The sequence below is a fragment of the Triturus cristatus genome, chromosome 9 (genome assembly GCF_964204655.1).
Source record: "Triturus cristatus chromosome 9, aTriCri1.1, whole genome shotgun sequence".
NCBI lineage: Eukaryota > Metazoa > Chordata > Amphibia > Caudata > Salamandridae > Triturus > Triturus cristatus.
In genome coordinates, this window is record NC_140592.1 from 134,286,718 (window position 1) to 134,300,399 (window position 13,682).

At 44.6% G+C, this 13,682-nt stretch overlaps 1 protein-coding gene across 1 annotated transcript in view; it reads right to left on the bottom strand.

Moving 5' to 3' along the window:
• LOC146797518 (inter-alpha-trypsin inhibitor heavy chain H4-like) overlaps nt 1-13,682 on the bottom strand; it is a 548,934-nt gene that overhangs the window by 151,348 nt on the left and 383,904 nt on the right. The window contains exon 21 of the mRNA XM_085627617.1: nt 10,026-10,064. Coding sequence (XP_085483743.1) covers nt 10,026-10,064 — 39 coding nt within the window. The remainder of the gene's footprint in view (nt 1-10,025; nt 10,065-13,682) is intronic.

The following is a 13,682-nucleotide window of genomic DNA, read 5'->3' on the forward strand; positions in this document are numbered from 1 at the left end:
CTTAAAGCCTGTAACCCTAACAAGGAGGGACTTCCCAAAAGGACAGGAACTGACCTAGAAAATGAAGTATATGGATTAGGTAATTTTACACTCAACCTCATGATTCTGAATGTTGAATCCGAAGCTGCACTAGTCTTACCTGCTATGTCAGTATTACCAGTCAAAGGTGAATTATGTGTAAGAAAGAATGGTTCAGTATACCTGGGTCATAGTAAATGCACCACTGTGATCGAATTCAGTGATAAAGGCAAGTCTACATTTAGAGCTTCCCGTCATTCCTACTTCATTTGTGGTCATACCGCATATATACGCTTACCTTTAGATTGGGATGGTACCTGTTACATTGCATTCCTTCTGCCACCTGTTTTCCTAGCCCCTCCTGATTATCATAGAAATACCCATCTAGTACACAATAGACCCCAGAGAGATATCCCGATTGTTGACTACACTGAAACAGCATGGGAACAATATACAGACTTCAATAAAGGTCTCTTTCCTTACATAGGTGTTGTCTCTAATAGTAAACTGATACGTAGATTAACCAGAACCCTTGAAGCAGTAGTGAATGAAACTACCTCTGCCCTAGGCAACTTAACAGAGGAGCAGTCTGCGATGCGGATTGTTGTCCTCCAAAATCGTCTTGTCCTTGACGTCATCCTGGCCGATAGGGGCGGAGCCTGTAGAGTCATCGGATCAAGTTGTTGTGTTTTCATTCCAGAAAACGCGCCATCCGTATATAAAGCCATAACTCGTCTTCATTAGATTGCAAGCCAGATACATCAGAATCCCGGCACCTGGACATGGTCCGGTTGGTTCTGGAGCGTGTTGTCAGCCTGGGGATGGAAAGTCCTATCCTTCCTAGGTATTGGCCTTCTCATAGTATTCAGTTGTTGCCTGTGTCTACAATGTGGACCAGCGATTTGCGGCCTGTGTGCCACGTCATGTATTCCACGTTCAAGTTCTCGTTCAAAATCCCGGAAGAAGAAAGAAGAGCAAATCATGTTACATGAACAGATTGATGGATTCCTGAGGATCGATATCTCATGAAGGGTCCGTAGGGGACAAGGAGGGAATGAGGAAATATGAATTTTTATGGTCAATTATGTCCCCTATCTTAGACCCCAACGGCTCCATGTACATGCTACAAGTGCATGTATGTTCCCTCCACTTCAAGCTATGAAGACGCAAATACATATGTGTCCAACGTCAACATGTCCTCTTTCAGATCCGCCATGAATGGGTTGAATATTCTGTTCCTAAGTATGCAATGCCACCGTCTTTATATGGTATACTTTTCACGTTTTCCAGCTCTGGCAAGGTAGGACCTGAATTCTGCCATCAAGCTTTTCCTGCTTCTGCCTCTGAATGCTCCAGCCTGGACCTGTATCTGTATCCATGACCTTTGTCTTACTTCCTGCGCGGCTAACGGTGCCTGGCCCGGCCTGTTGCCTGCCAAGACTGTATTCAGCCTTCAAGTTATCTGCTCCGCTCCTCGAGAAATGCATTCCTGTCTAGTAGTTTAGGTAAACATCCTTCCAGCTACAGAGCAAAGGGCCCGGCCTTACTGTCTCCGTGCAAGTAATTCATGGCTTCTGTTGCCATGGTAGGCCCATGCCCCTCGCATCTCATGCAGACACGTAGACGCTTATACACGCACTAGTAGTTAGTATAGGATAGCCTCTGCCTGAGAGACCTTTCCCTCCAGATAATACAGTTCCTTAAACACAAGATATTAGATACGATTTGGGATTAGGTTGTTCTGACATCCCAGACTCCTGTCTCCTCATATAGGGCTAAATGTCAAGTCCTCTCTACCCTCCAGTTACACGTCAATCACACGTCATGCTACTGTGCGCGCATATTTGGCAAGTATTTCTGCTGACTTTGCAGGATTCTCTTATGGATCCACCCACTTGTGTCATCATCATAATGACGTTTCTAGTACATGCCCTCATGCACGCCTATTGTAACGCCTTTTCATTACGTATGTGTATTCTTATCTCTCTTCTCAGCTGTAACGCCTTCTGCATATGTCTTCACTGTAATGCATTTACTATAAATGTGACAACCTGTCAATAAAGTATTGCTTCTATCCCTTCCCGAACCTTAGTGGTGACGGAATACGATTGCCTGGTTCGAACCAATTCCTTTGTAAGGAATAAACCCATTTTAAAACCTCAAATGCCACAGATTCGGCCTCTTATTTTTACTGAGTTATTCTTATTTAATTTTACCGCATAAATTAAGTCTAGGTAATTAAATTTACCACAGGGTTCTGCTGAAGAGGAAGGATTGGATCCAGTCAAGGGCGGCTCCTTGTATTCCTGTGTCGTGAAGTCTGGCTGCGAGCGTGCGATGTGAGACGGTGTCGAAGGCTGCAGAGAGGTCTAGAAGGATGAGGGCCGCAGTGTGTCCCTGATACAGTAGCATGAGGATGTCGTCAGTGGCGGCAAGGAGGGCGGTCTCAGTGCTGTGGTTGCTGCTTTTATCCAGACTGGGAGGCGTCCAGGATGGAGTTCTCTTCGATGAAGCCGGTCAGCTGGGCGTTTACAAGTCATTTTGTTTTCTCCATTTTTACCATGCGGATCCGCTTTATTGAAGCGATACGAGGTTTTCCTCCTCTCGCTTCAACGAGACAAACAAGAATTTGCTCTCACGGGGTAGAAGCCATGCTCCCACCCTGTAATAGCAAACATAAATGTCCCGCGGATGCACACCCCGGGACATTGTACGAACTGCGCCTGGGAGGTGGCGCTCCATAGGGTCATGATGCATTGGTTACTGCATAACAACAGAATGAGTAGAAACGCATACTAACACTACTTGCACACGTGTAGTACAGCAACCAGCGTGTAGTGAAGAGGCAGAGGAAGCCCAAAATCAAAAAATATAAATCCTACCAGAGGTCGGATCACATAGTTCGATGAGCCGATGACCCTGGGATGAGTGGAAACAGCTTCACAAAGAAAATGGGTCTTCAGCAGAACGCAAGGAAGCTCAAAATATTGGTGAGTGCTGCCTTCTTTTTACCTTCTCCCGCTTGTTGCCAAATTTATGTAGTGAAGAGGCAGACAGGAGTGGATCCGATAAGTAGATTTATTGCAGGAAAAGAAGACAGCTTAAACAGCCACCAACAGAAGCAGACAGCAAGGCAACCGTCTTCTCCAGCACCGTGTACAAACTCCCCAAGATTGCCCTCATGACAGCCCTACATTCTAACATTACATACTTACATTCTAGTAGCATTACATGCTAACATTCTACTATGACTTACATTGGAATACTACACAGAGCATATGACTTTACAGCAATGAGCTCATGGTTTCATCCACCAATCTTGAGACCGGTAGGGGTGAGTAGTTCGCTTCCCACTCCCTGTATTGTATAAATGCAAACTAACACTACTTCCACAGGTATGCTACAGCGCCCAGAGCACATCACTTTACAGCAATGAGCTCACGGTTTAGGCTCACGGTTTAATCCTCGAGTCTTCAGACCAGTAGGGGTGAGTAGTTTGCTTCCCACTCCCTGTATAGTATAAACGCATACTAACACTACTTACACAGTTATACTACAGCAGCCAGTATGCTACAGCGCCCAAAGCCCATCACTTTACAGCAATCAGCTCGGTTTGATCCCTGAGTCTTCCCACCGGTAGGCGTGAATACTTCGCTTCCCTCTTCAGGTATAGTATAAACGCATGGTAGGGGTCAGTAGTTCGCTTTCCACTCCCTGTATGTTATAAACGCCTACTAACACTACTTGCACAGGTATGCTACAAAGACCAGAGCAAATCACTTTACAGCAATGAGCTCACGGTTTAGGCTCTCGGTTTCATACCCGAGTGTAGCAGCATCTCATCTCAGCACCATGTCACTCTGAGCAACGCCGCACTTTCAGACCGGTAGGATTGAGTACTTCGCTTCGCACTCCCCCACAGAGGTTACAGTGCTCTTATCCTCCTGTTTCCTTCACTTTTCGCCCTTTTTTCCCCTCACTCGTTTCAACGGAATCACAAAATGGCTGCCAACACTTCCTACTTGCAACAGCTCGCAGCCAATAAGCAGCAAGCTCGTCCTCGTAATGCCTCAGCCAATCAGATGGCAGAATTCCCAAATATCGATATCTGTAAATTTCTCCAAAACTACTGAACGGATTTACACCAAATAACAAAATCGTGCTTTCTAGACCAATACCCTTCTCCCTGCCAAATTTGGGGTAATTCCGTTCACCCGTTCGACCTGTAGCCTTGTCTAAAGTTTCCTATGGAAATTGCATTGAGAAAACATGTTTTGGGACCCCCCTTTTTTCTCGGTCCCAAACTTTCAACATAGGAGCTGATATGAACAAAGAATTAGTTTGGAAAATTTCATGAAGATTCATCAAACGACGCCAAAGTTATAAGCAAAACAAAAACTGCTCTTTCTATGGAAACTTACTATAACTACTATACTACTAAATACTATAACTATAACTACCTACTGGCGACTGCCAGTAGGTAAGATATATATATATATAGATATATATATATATATGTGCACAAATAGATATATCTGACAGTCCTTTCACTGTTGCATATATAATCCGACAAAGGCGGATTGCCGAAACGCATCTGGGCGCCCCGAGTTCATTTGGTGAATAAATCTTGGGATCTCGCCCCCGTGAGTGCTGTGATCCTTGGAGGGTACAATTACCCAGTGGAGTTGGTAGCGTCATATAGAGGCGGGAGCAGCCCCGCCCGACATGCACCCGTTTATGAGTGCAGCAGGCTGTTGTACTGGGAGCTGGAATATATATATATATATATTCGTTTTTTTTAATAATCAAATGTATATATATCATAAAACCAACATTACAATGTATAGCCCTTTCAGTGTGGGTGTTGTCCAATGGCTAACACTCGCATGCCTCTCCCATTGCATCTGTGGACCATTGGCTGACACTAGGAAGGTATGTAAAGCCCTGTATTTTATTTGTAGCTCTGACTGCTTGTGAAAAGCTTCCTGCGCATCCTGAGTGTTTTTTTTTTTACTGCAATGACAATCTTTGTGCATCTGGACATGCTGACATGAATTGCAGTAAAAGTGAAAGTAAAAAGAGCCAATAGGCTCATTATACTATCACTGAATCTGTGCTCGGGGAGATATCTCAGCCCCAAAAGCACTGATTCTCTTAGCAGATGTATTGTTGGAAAGGGGAAATCTCCCCTTTCAGTGGTACCTCTGAGAAGTGGATCCCTGCTTGAGAATCACCACAAATCAGCAATCCCCAAACAGGGATCCACCCACTCGAAATCAGGAAAAGGTGAGCAGTCCTTTAAACAAGACCTTGTGCTCCCACAGGAGGAAAACTTAAAATTTCGAGGGCTTATTTACAAGCCCCTTCCACCACCGGTGCGTCACTTTTAACATGGGAAAAAGTGACGCACAGGCAGCGCAAGGGGCTTGTAACTAAGCCCCTCAGTTTTTCTGCCTTCCTGGGTGCGGTTGATGGTAGTTACCCCAATCTGTCCCCACTGAGGCAGAAAGCCCAGCAAAAACCAGGGATAGTTAAAACAATAAATATATGGGTGGGAGCTGCCCGCTAAGGGCATGGCCATGCCCCCTATAAAAAACAATAAAGCAACAGTCTTTCTGTCACATGGAGGGCAGATAAGGCTGATTGCCCCCAATATGTCACCCCAAGGGAGGTGTGCAGAAAGCCCACCAGGCACTAGGGAGCGTCCTTTTTTAAACAAACATAGGGGTGGGAATTAACCACTATGGGCATGGACATTCTCTCACCCCATAGGAGGACATATAGGAGCAGATCCAAACAAGGTCAATGGGAGCCTTTCTGACTGGATTCCCATTGATTTGGATTTGATCCGTTCCTGTAGTGGGCACTAGGCCCAGCCACACAAGTGGTGCAGCATTTTTATCAGCACAAGTGAGTAACATTAAATGGTAGTAATTTTTGTGGATTCCTGTAGATTCGGGAGGTTTCTACCACAGAAATGTAAAGGAAAAGCGTGATTTCAGGCAAATTTCAGGCGTGTAGGGTATGTGGGTAGGAAAACCTCATGGGATCCATGCAAGGCACACCACCCTGAATCCCTTGCTCATCTTATTATGAAATATGCCTGCGATTTGTAGGTTTGCATCGGTGGTGCCACACCATGGCCTCAAATACCAATGGCACCACTATTGCTTACCTATCTCTTTAGCGCTTTAGAGCCTTTTGTGTCATGGTCAGTTGGCTCACCCACACAATTGGGGTACCATTCTTATCAGGGGATGTGAGAACTTAGGGTTGTAGGAAATTTGTGGCTCCTCGCACACTCCAGTTATTTCAGTTACAGGAATGTGAGTAAAATATGTGTTTTTCACCAAAGTTGGGTGTCTACAATGTCTTCTGGGTAAAATTGACTAGTGAGAGCTATGCAAGTCATGCACCCCTGGACTCCATTAGTTGTTTAGTTTTTAAAAATTGTGAAAGTTTACTAGGTGTCCTTAGGTGTGGCTGAGCTATGGCCCAAAATCCACTGATACCCACTTTGCAAAAAAAGGGGCAGTTTTGAGTGGAAAAATATTATGTATTGATATTGTGTTTTGGGCCGTGTACTGCCACGGGCACTAGGCCTGCCCACACAAATGAGGAGACATGGGACATGAGGGAATTCTGGGTGGAAGGAAGTTTGTGGCTCCGCACAGATTCCAGAACTTTTCATCCCAGAAATGTGAGGGAAATATGTTTTTTAATCAGTTTGAGGTTTGCAGGGGATTCTGGGCTAAAAACCTAGTGAAGCCACGCAAGTCACCCCACCCTAGATTCCCCTATTGTCTAGTTTTTAAAAAAGAGTGAAAGTTTGCTAGGTTTCCGTAGGTGCCAGCTGACCAATGGCTGCAAATCCACAGCTACCCACTATGCAAAAAAGGGGTCAGTTTTAAGAGTAAAAATGTGGAAAAAATGTGATGCATCCATATTGCGCTATGGGCTATTTTCTGCCACAGGTACTTGGCCTACCCACACAAGTGGGGTACCATTATTATCAGGAGACTTGGGGGAATGCTGGGAGGGTGGTAGTTTGTGTCTCTTCACAGATCCCAGAAATGTCATCACACAAATTTGAAGGAAATGTGTCTTTTTAGTCAAGGTTTCAGGTTTGCAAGGGATTCTGGGTACAAACACCTGGTGAGAGTCATGCAAGACACCCCACCTTGAATTTACGCAGGTGTCTAGTTTAAAAAAATGTGCAGGTTTGTTCGATTTCCTTAGGTGCCGGCTGAGCTATGGCCCAAAATCCACAGCTACCCATTTTGCAAAAAAAGGGTCAAATTTGAGTGGAAAAATATGATGTATCTATGTTGGGTTTTGGGCCATTTCCTTCTGCAGGCACTAGGCCTTTCCACACAAGTGAGGTAACATTTGCAGGAGCATTGAATAGTAGAGCATTTATTTTTACCAACTGGATTTTACCGCATTTGTGCCTTCCAAATGTAAGCCACTATGTAAGAGAGAAGATATTTTGAAAAATTCCCTCTAAATCATTTGTTAGCATGGTTACCCAAAAATTCAGAGATGCACAAACAACCACTGCTCCTGAGCTCCATATCTTGAGCCCATTCCAGAAATACATAGATTTCCTTGACATCCATTTTTCACACTACATATTTCACCATATGATTTGGTCTATACACAAAGAAAAACCATTGTACGGGGTAGCTCAGTTGTTGGCTCTGGGTACCTTGGGTTCCGGCAGAACCTAAAAATCCTATATGTCCCAGTAACCAGAAGGGTCTAGGAAACATAATTGTATTTTGCGTTTGTAAATTGGAAATCTTGAAAAAATACAGATGAAAATGTTCTCACAAAAGGCAGTTTTTTTCCCCACTCATTCTCAATATTTCCTAATTTCAAGACTGAGGGCCTGATCACAATCTTGGCGGACAGGGTTACTCCACCTCAAATGTGACGGATATCCCAGCCAACAAATAACAATTCCACAGTATCCAATTAAACTTCTAATACGACATATGTAAAGTTAGTTGCATCTCTATTGGAAAGTATTTTTTAACAAGGTCCCTGACGCCCCAACTCCTTTTAACTAACACAGGGCCGGTGCGACCGATGGCACTGCACCGGGTTCTGACTTCACAAGGGGGCGCCAGTTTGCTATTTTACATTGTGCTTAAAAGCACCTGCTGCCACGTTCCTGGCCTCCAGCAATTTTCAGTCAACAAACAATATGTCAAGAAAACTCTGGTGATTAATGTTCTTCCTGGCGAGATCGGAGTTTTGTCTAATAGACGTTTTGACTCATGGAAGTTTTGATTCATGGTAAGGTAGAGCAGAGGGTTAATATGCCTGCTGCAAAGAACATGTAACATGCAGATCACAAGTGAATGTAAGGTAAACAGGTCAGTGGGGTACTGCTTTTGTCATAGACTTTCTTTTGTTAGTTGCAGTTAACAGTGAGCTATTAACTGTCATCAAAGAACTGCCTGCAGACTTCAAGTTGTAGATTAGAGCGCATGGATGTTTCCCCCAGACTTTCATTATCTTAATGGTTCAAAAAGGGTTCATTTAGGTACAAATCAGTTCTTCTTACTAAAGAGAGCCATTGTGTTACATTTTGAATTCAGAGTTTGTGCTTCCCAAGACCAAGTACTCTTCAACTATACTGCCTACCTGTATGGATGACATGTGAATCCTCCCCTTGTTGTCTTCTGTCTTATGTAACATTTCCTATACACTGATTTACACACCTATGATTGATAGTCTCTGTGCAATGTGTGTGTTATATAAACTGCTCTGACACCCTTCCCTTTTATGAGTGACGCTACAAAATGAATTGAATGCAAGTGAGAGAGAGTGATTATGGAGACTGTTAACGGGAGGGAGTGAGGGAATCCATGGCAGAGGTGGTCATTGGGGGGGGGGGGGGCAACAAAAATGAGTGCCACCAGTGCTAAAACCGGCCCTGAACTAACGCTCTTATTACGCTACAATTACTAACACTACGGCATCTAATAATATGGTATATTGAAACAATCCAGATGCCTGAGTCCTCTGTCACCATCCCACCTCTTGGAAAGCACTTTGAAGTGACCTGTAAGTTGCTCTTGCACTATACAAAATATGCTAATTAGATAAGGCAATTCTAAATCTTAAACTTAATGGGGCATATTTACAAAAAACTGTGCACTGTGTTACGCCAATATTTGTAATGCCGCACTTCAACAGTTTCAAAACACAGATATGCACTGTATTTACAAGAATGGTGTGCACCCCTGTGTGACCCCAAGTGCTGGCACTTAAAAAGCTGCCTAGGCCAGTGCAGGCACCTCAGCGCCATTTTGCTGGGGTGCCTGTGCTACAGGGGCAATGGTTTATGTGCTTTAAGGGGCACTTTCCTGCACATAAACAATCTTTACAGGTGATTTGCTCTATCTATGTGTGCTGCAAAATGCAGCACCCATGGAAAGAGCAGACTACGAGGAGAAGTAAAACATTTCTCCTCGTATCGCCTGCTTAAGACCAGGTAATTCCTGGCTGTGTTTTTGTCGATGCCCCATACCTTGTAAATATGGGTCAGCGTCAAAAAATAAATTGGTGTTGTGGCAGAATGCCCACTTCAACACCCACTGCACGCCTCTTTCATGCTGAGTGCTGCGTGAATAGGGGCATTATTTACAAGGCAATGTTAAGCCACTTTAAGTTGCCTAACACCAACTTGTAAATGAGGCGGAGGAGCTAACGCCACCAGAGTACTGGAAAAAGTGACATTATGGTGGGGTTAAGTCCTTGTAAATATGCCCCTTTGTATGTTGTCTTTACAATATATCACTAGGCAAGTAAACGCTAGTGGTTTTCTAAAGTGTCCCTTCCAACGGGTAATGCTTAAGTGTAAACAGAAAAAATTGAACAAGACCGACTTTCCAACACCATTCACTTCTTTTGTGTTGATTAAAATGCATCTACCCGTCATTCAGTTATTTAATAGTGCTTAATTTATATAAATTTTTTAAGATTGCAATACTTACTTGGGCTTGCTGCAGACATCACACTTCTATCTGATGGAGCTGAATAGAAAGCAAAAAACGTAATGATTCATTTATTAATTTTTGCAATAGTGTTGTACCTTTCTATATGCTTAGATTCTGAACTGCAAGTCTAAATAGAAATGGTTTGCGAATCTTCGCTTCCTAGGAAATATGTTTGCTTTTTGCTGGAGGACACAATTTGGCTAACACATGTAATGCAGAGACAAAAATAATGTTATGGAACAAAGATGTAGTTACCTTAAGGCGGTGGATAGTTTCTGCCAAATAAAGGATTGTGGAGCGCTGTAGGACTGTAAATCTGTTAGCATGGATGAAGGCAATGCAGAGCAGAGGCATCTTAAGGCACAGACAAAGTGGGAAATTGCCCAGGGACCCCTTCCATGGGTTTCCCTGGGAAAGCGAGTTGACAGTGATAATTATTGCCATCATAACATTGCTCATAAAAGCTGCTTACTTTTTTAATTTCACAGTGGAGCATGTTTAACAGAAAGCTAGGGCCTCATGTACTAAGGATTTGTGCTAGTTAAATGGCAAGCAAAGTGATGCAAGCAGCTCAAATTCTTGCAAAGATATTTGCATACTGGCCCAAAAATTATTTTGCGCTTGAAAGATGCCTTTTTCTAAGTGAAAATAAATCTTTGTTGTGCTTTGAACCACTATCCCTTAAGTGAACACTAATTGGGTAGATAAGTGCAGGTGACACAAAGTCTGACCTACTAAAGATAGCCATACTGTACTCTTTTTAATAAAAGAAATACCTTAAGGAAGCAGGCAATAACATGGAGAATTTTTATTTTTATTTCTGCACACATTTTACACATTGCATGTATGCTGCCCTGTCAAGCATATGTACAATATGTGGCATGTGCACACACCTGTGCTCAAGGCTCCTGACATTTCCAGGGAATTATTTGTTGAAACTGATGCCTCAGAGCATGGCAATGGGGAATTACCTTTGCAGTTTAATGATGAGGGCAGAAGCCAACCTGTAACGTTCATCTCTAGAAGGTTACTTCCAAGGGAACAGAGGTGGAGTTTTATTGAAAGGGAAGCCTTTCCTGTGGTCTGGGCGCTAGAAAAGTTAACACCATAACTGTTTGAGACTCACTTCCAGATTCAGACCAACCACAGGCCCCTCAGGTGGCTAATAAGAATGAGGGGTGAGAATCCAAAATTGTTGAGGTAGTCCATCTCCCTACAAAGAATGGACTTTATGGTGGAACATAGACCTGGGTCAGAACACGCAAAGGCTGAGGATCACCCCAGGTTCTGCGGCCCTAGTGATGAAGGGCTCCCAGTAGGTTGGGTAGTTCTCTTCAATTTCCACTGGGGGAGGACATGTTTAAGACCTGACAGACTTAGAATGGTCTTCCCCCAAATATGTTCCCTGCTTGCCTCCAGTTTTGATGATATTGTTTTGTTGGCTTTAGTACTCTAGGCACGTTAACAATGCTAACCAGTGCTAAAGTGCATGTGCTCTATGCTTAAAACCTAGTCACATTGGTTTATCCACAATTGGCATATTTAATTTACGTATAAGTCCCTAGGAGCATGAGCTATCTGTGCCCAGGGCCTGTACATCAAATGGTACTAATAGACATGCAGCAGCGATTGCTCCACCCACTTAAGTAGCCCTTTAAACATGTCACAGGCCTCCCACTGTGGAGCCTGTGTGTGCAGTTTACACTACCATGTCGACTTGCAATTTAGAATCCCTTGCCAAGCCTTAAACTTCCCTTTCATTACACATACGCTACCCCTAAGTTAGGCCTTTGGTAGTCCATAGGGTGTAAGTAAAAGTAAAGACATGTACTTTTACGTTTTATATGTCCTGGCAGTGAAAAACTCCCAAATTAGTGTTTTTACTACTGTGAGGCCTACCCTACTCCCAGGATGACTTTGGGGATTCCTTACTACATTTAATAAGCAGTAATTCCTAATTGAGAGGGGATGGACCTGTCATATTTGGCACTGTAATGATAAAGCCTATGTAATGGCAAGGTTGAATGTATTATTACAATTTTAAAAATGCAACTTTTACAAAGATGGCATTTTTCTGTCTTAGCCCTGTGTACCTGCAGCCTATCTTCAGTATTACCTTATTACATTTTATAAGTGCAAATTCCAATTGGGAAACCCTTCAAGTCTAGTGTCTGAGGAATCACAATTTAAAATTCAAATGTATGGTGAAATTGGATTTTAAATTGCAATTCTGAAAACGCCACTTTTTGGGGGTGAATGTTTTGCCAATGTGCAACATTCTGTCCATCATCTTGTGTATTTTGCTGTTCGCCCTATGTGGGAAGGGTATGCCCAGACGTGGGTCCCGTGCTGACTACGCCACTGGAGTCAAGCTATCCTGGCTGAAGAGGGGTGAAACCCCGAAACCGGTCCTAGGATGCTTGATTCCGGTCCAGGGAAGACAAGACAAGATCAGCCGGAAGGACCGCGTCAACCAAACCGGAGGAGGAGTCGCCTTCATCTACAGGAACACCATCAGCGTCACGACCAACGCCGAAGACACACTCTCCGCCGCCGAACACCTACACTTCCAGATTCACACCGACCCTAAGACCACCCTTAGAGGAACGCTCATCTACAGACCCCCGGGCCCGCGCACACAATTCAACGAAACCATCGCCGACTTCATCAGCCCGCACGCCCTAGCCTCACCAGAATACATCCTCCTAGGGGACCTGAACTTCCACCTGGAGAAAAACAACAACAACACCACCACCCTGCTCGACAACCTCGGACTCAAACAACTGGTGAGCACCCCCACCCACCTCGCTGGCCACACGCTCGACCCCATCTTCTCCGCCAGCAACCACGTCTCCTTCAGCCACTCCACCGAACTACACTGGACCGACCACAGATGCATCCATTTCACCTTCAAAAAGAATACATCCCACCATTGCACGCAACAAATCCCCAGCAGATGCTGGAGCAAAGTCACCACAGACCAGCTCCTCTCATCACTGAGCCAGGACCCGCCAGCCGACACCGCTGACACCAACGTCGCAGCCCACAACCTCACACAGTGGATCACCAACTGCGCCGACTACCTCGCCCCACTGAAGAACCCCCCAGGCAAGACGGGCAACAGGAAAACCCCATGGTTCACAGACGCCCTCAAAGAATCAAAGAAATCCTGTCAAACCCTCGAAAAAACCTGGCGCCACGAATGGACAACAGAAAACATGACATCCCTCAAGAACGCTACTCGCGAACACCACCAGCTGATCCACACCACCAAAAGGTCATCGTTCGAAGAGCGGTTAGACAGAAACACCCACAACAGCAAGGGACTCTTCAACATCGTCAAAGAGCTCTCCAACCCCAACGCCAGCAACAACAACATCACACCGTCACAACACTTCTGCAACTCCCTTGCCACGTACTTCCACTGAAGATCGCAGACATACACGACAGCTTCGGACCCCAGGCTTCGCCTCCAGTCACCGACCCAACGACCCCCACCACCACCCTCAGCGCCTGGACCCCCATCAGCACTGAAGACACCACCGACGTCATGAACACCATCCACTCCCGCTCCCCCTTGGACCCTTGCCCCCATCATATATCTTCAACACCGACACCATCATCGCACCCCACCTCTGGAACGTCATAAACAAC